The 4,780-nt window shown below is 33.7% G+C and overlaps 1 protein-coding gene across 1 annotated transcript; it reads right to left on the bottom strand.

Annotated features, from left to right (window-relative positions):
- Positions 1–25: 25 nt before the first annotated feature.
- LOC134241912 (multiple epidermal growth factor-like domains protein 11) lies at positions 26–3,431 on the bottom strand. The gene is made up of 5 exons (XM_062723929.1): positions 3,317–3,431; positions 3,094–3,140; positions 1,734–1,901; positions 1,475–1,627; positions 26–378 (listed from the first exon to the last, which is right to left on the bottom strand). The coding sequence occupies exons 1-5, from the start codon at positions 3,382–3,384 to the stop codon at positions 89–91; spliced, it is 726 nt and encodes a 241-aa protein (XP_062579913.1). The 5' UTR covers positions 3,385–3,431; the 3' UTR covers positions 26–88.
- Between the last annotated feature and the right edge of the window lie 1,349 nt (positions 3,432–4,780).

The following is a 4,780-nucleotide window of genomic DNA, read 5'->3' as shown; positions in this document are numbered from 1 at the left end:
AAGTTATGAATATTATTTTGTACGTAGTCATCAACCATATCAGTTTAAATAGATGAAGACGAAACCTTTAAGAAATTAAAAGCTGATATCAAGTCAAATTAATATATAAATGATCACAGGAAGACACGGGACGCCTTTCATAACTCATCATGTCCTCTGAGGTATCGAAGCTTCTGTTCGTGATATGATGCTCTGTTGCAGGATAGTTACATTTATCTAACATTTGCATTCTGTGGGAAATGTGTTTGGTACATATAACAGCAGCTACTATTATTGAGATGATCACGAGTAAAAATCCAACGGAGACTATTGATCCTAACGCCAACATGTTGATGGAGAAATCAGCTCTTCCAACATCATGGTTTTCATTAAACGTAGCTGTGAAGTTAAAAAAATCATTATTTATTTGCTTAAAATATATACTTTGTTCCCTTTTTTAACCGCAACCTTGGCAATAAAATAGTTTAAATGTTTTGGCATTATAGGGGGTTGAGACGGTGATACATATTGTCGTTGGTAACAATATGCATCTACTCCAACTGTACATGTTGTCAACTATCCTCACTCATAAAGCAATAAAACTTAATCACCTGCATATCTCCCAGTTGATTCGCTAGAACATGCTCTACGTATTAACAGCCCTGTGGGGATCCGGGTTAGAATAGGTCCTCAGTACCCCCTTGCTTGTGGTAAAAGGCGAGTAAATGGGGCCGTATATACCGAGGCCCCGTGACACAGCAGGTGTGACACGAAAAAGATCCCTCCCTGCTCAAAGGCCGTAAGTGCCGAGCCGGCAATGGTGACGTCTCCATATCAGTGAGATATTCTGGAGAGGGACGTTAAACAGTATTCAATCAATCAATCAACGTATTAACAATTCAAGAGAAAGAGATTATTGAGAAACAAAGTGATAAAACAAGAATATCAGCACCCTCTTTTAAGACAGTCGACACGTTCCTCAAATGTATTTTTTGTATCTCTAGGTATAACTTTAAAAATAATGCATATTATGCATATTTTTTTTATTCTTCTGTGTTTTTTACTTTTTCTTCAATACGTTTTAAGATATAAGTACATCGAAAATTGTGATATAGGCCATTCAGATGATTACCCACATGAGAAATATTAATTTGAAATATCACCCTATGGTATCGTGTCCTAAGGCCTCGTAAGGTACCCTAATTTTTTGTGAGGAAAATTGTTTAAGTACCAGACTTTAATGACAAATTTTTGGGAAAAATCAGATAGTTTTGATGACATTAAATTCATAGTTTAGTAAGTTCCATCATCTTGTCAGGAAATACAATCTATCAAAAAGTCAAACACCGAAATATCTTGATAAGATTGCGGGGAGAGAGAGATACTGGGGGCAATTATTATTTGAAAGCAGAAAACACTGGCTATTGCTGTTATTGAACATTAATTGTTTCCTTATATTATATTTGTGTTTGCTGTTATTCTTGTTAATACATACTTTGTACTGTTGGCTTTACATCGTCCACATTGCATCCGTATGTTACATTACAAAAGCTTTTTTCACAGTTACATTCACTTTGACAGTTTTCACCATAGTTAGGGTATCTGCATGGCCAGGAACAGTTTATTCCAAAATACCCAGGACTGCATGCTTTAATTTGATAAGGATAAGAATAAAAATAAATAAGAATATTGAATTTTGAAACTATTAAAATGTAATTTGAGAAAAAAGGGAAATGGAAATAATGGGCCCTTACATGATAACTCCTTGCCTACAGGGTAGATTGTGGTTGTGTTAAAGCTACATCCATGGAGACTATCGCATACACTTTCTGGACAGTTGCAAAAACTTTGACATTTTAAACCATAGTTTGGATAACTGCATTGCTGTGAACAGTTTATTCCGGAAAATCCGGGGTTACAATCTACAATAAAATAATGTCAAGGTATCTCGTATCATGATTAACGTGAAAAGAAGAAAACACTTGATGTAGCCTTCAGCTCGACATTTAGATATATCGACGACGTATTGTCAATTAACAATGGTAATTCCCGTTCCTACGTCGATACGATATATCCTGGTGAGTTTGAGATCAAAGATACCACAGAGTCTGACACATCTGTTTCATACTTGGATATTTTACTTGAAAGTGGTAATGGTAATCTAAAAACCAAGCTATATGATAAACGTGATGACTTTAACTTTTCTACTGTCAACTTCCCTTAGTTATGCAGCAATATACCTTCATTAACTGCATAAGGAATGCATATACATGTATCTCAGTTGATTCGATAAGCAAGAGTATGCTCTACGTATAAATAATTTCTAAAACGAAATAAATTATTTACAAGCAAGTTGATGAAATAGAATATCAGCAGTCTTGTTCAAAGTCACCATTTCGTAAGTTCTATGGTCGATACAACGACATTATCAGAAACTTCAATTTATCATTTTGAGTGAAATGCTGGCTGACGTTTTTCATACTTATTGTTAGTTCATTATTTATACACTTAACTGACGACGGAATTTTCCGTTATTTCCCTATCATGACAAGGAGCACACGGCGGATGTTTCGAAGGTCCGTGTTTGCTCTTTTCCTATTCTGTATTGTTTAATGGACTTTGAAATTGAATTCTGTTCGTCATCTCCATATCCTTCTTCATTGATTTAGAAATTAATGTGCTAATCATCCTCATAAATGCAAAATAATCTCCCGCGTGGAGGAGTTGTTGGAATGTCTGCTCAAGGGTAGCGGAGAAAGTGTCAAATTCTAACGTCACGGGTTCGGATGCACTCTGCGACGTGGAAATCGTTTCCTCGAGTGAAACCTTATAAACCGAAGTCCCATGTCACATGTTGGTACCGGCACGAAAAAGATTTCCTGCTGCTCAAATGCCCTGATAGCCGAGTATATATGTACCTATAGGTCAAAATAATCTGCAACTTTCCATCGGCAAGTGGTGACTTCTCAATATGACTGACGTAAAACAACAAACATATCAAAAATCAAGCTCATTTAGGGAATGAATTGTAATAAATTGCGCGGAAAAGTCAAGCGTTGTCATGCTGAAATCAACAACGATATTTTTGTTTTAAATAAACAGCAAAAATGTTACCTTTACAAGTGCCTTTTGTGTCATTCCACAGGGAACAATTCAGTAATCTGCAGAAGAATAAAAAAATGATGTAAAATTTTGTTTGATCAGCTTAATCCTCTTCCTGTGCAAACTGCTTTTTTTAATCTTGTCAAACATGAAAAAAAATGAAAAAACTTTAAATTTAATTATGAAAATATTACCACTAATGTAGTTATACTACAACTATTTTAGCTATACTTACTTTGAAATATCACTTTTAATCACGCTTAAAAACCCTACAGAACACAACAAACTTATATAATTCAGCATTTTTATTTCACTTGTATACAATGGTATTAAAAATGGTTCCCCTAACAATTTGCGATGAATTCTTTTCATGATTTGTGAAAAATCCGTATTACCATAATATCTAATTAGGAATAGGGAAATTAATTAAACAGGCTCTCTGGATAAAATATTATGACAAGAAAACGCTACATTTTCAATGAAATTGCACTATAAAGTTTTAATTAATAAATAAGTTAATTTTAATCGAGCATCTGTCGCAAACAAACATGAAGTAGAATACAGATTAAAAACAAATCATAAGGGATACTTGAATGAAGGATATGGACATAACGAACAGTATTCAATCTCAAAGTCCATTAAACAATATACAAAATCAGAGCAGAGCAAACACGGACATCCGAAACATCAGAGGTGGGATCAGGTGCCATGGAGGAGTGAGCATCACCTGCCGACCGGTCACACCCGCCGTGTGCTCCTTGTCATGTTCAGGAAATAACGGAAAAATCCGTCGTCAATTCAGTGTATAAATAATGGACAAACAATTGGTATGAAAAACGTCAGTCAGCATTTGACTCAATGATAAATTGTATTTGCTGACAAGGTCATTGTATCGACCATAGAACTTACGAAATGATGACTTTTAACGAGAAATAAGATTCAAGCTAAGTTTCCCTACACAGCTGAAATATTTAAAGATAATAAAAATCAATATGCTTAGAAGCAATAGGGTCTCAATTTCAAAATAATAGAAAAAGTATTTTAGGAAGATTTTTTTTAGCTTAAATGTGCCAAAAATCAAACTACTTTATTACTTTAACTTTGAAGATTTTTTTTGATACTAAAGGGTCATATTAAAAGAAAATGAAATGATTTTTAAAATTAATTGAAGAACTTACAGTTAACTAATTCAAATCAAAGAAGGTGAAGATAATGAATGTGTAAATATATGTCGAATCATAACGAATAAAAAGATATCAGGTGCACTATGGCAATAGGTGGGTTTGATTGATAAGTTTTGTACAATTCCGTCAGAAACAACTTTTAAAGAAATATCGTATTGTAAAATTGTGGCAACATAAAAAAAAATTAAATATAGTTCATCAAAATAAAGTATTTGTTCCAATATCAATGGTATTGCTATTGGTACACTATTAAAGCCCCTCACGATTTAATAAACTTAATTTAACCTATGTTACTGACACGAAGAAGTACATCATTAATTATCAAAATGATTATGATCTGGACGTATTTCAAGTTTAAAGTATTCATATAAAACGTTCGCTCTAAAGTACATCTGGGCTTTTTATGGAAGCTTGGGGGTGTTAACGAATAAATCGTCAGTTGTTACTATTTTTTTTCTGTCAAACTTCATTTGACAAAATAATTCTGTTAAAACACAAGTACTCTGAAGTTGAAA

Source organism: Saccostrea cucullata, unplaced genomic scaffold (genome assembly GCF_032062105.1).
Source record: "Saccostrea cucullata isolate Sc308-1 unplaced genomic scaffold, CSIRO_AGI_Scuc_v1 ctg14137, whole genome shotgun sequence".
Classification (NCBI taxonomy): Eukaryota; Metazoa; Mollusca; class Bivalvia; order Ostreida; family Ostreidae; genus Saccostrea; species Saccostrea cuccullata.
This window is presented reverse-complemented; position numbering and strand designations above follow the sequence as displayed.

Coding starts and splice junctions, on each gene's coding strand:
- LOC134241912 (XM_062723929.1), bottom strand. CDS start 3,384: ATGCTGAATTATATAAGTTTGTTGTGTTCTGTAGGGTTTTTAAGCGTG. Junction 1,902..3,093: donor CACAAAAGGCACTTGTAAAG/GTAACATTTTTG, acceptor ATTTTATTGTAG/ATTGTAACCCCGGATTTTCC. Junction 1,628..1,733: donor TGTAGGCAAGGAGTTATCAT/GTAAGGGCCCAT, acceptor ATCAAATTAAAG/CATGCAGTCCTGGGTATTTT.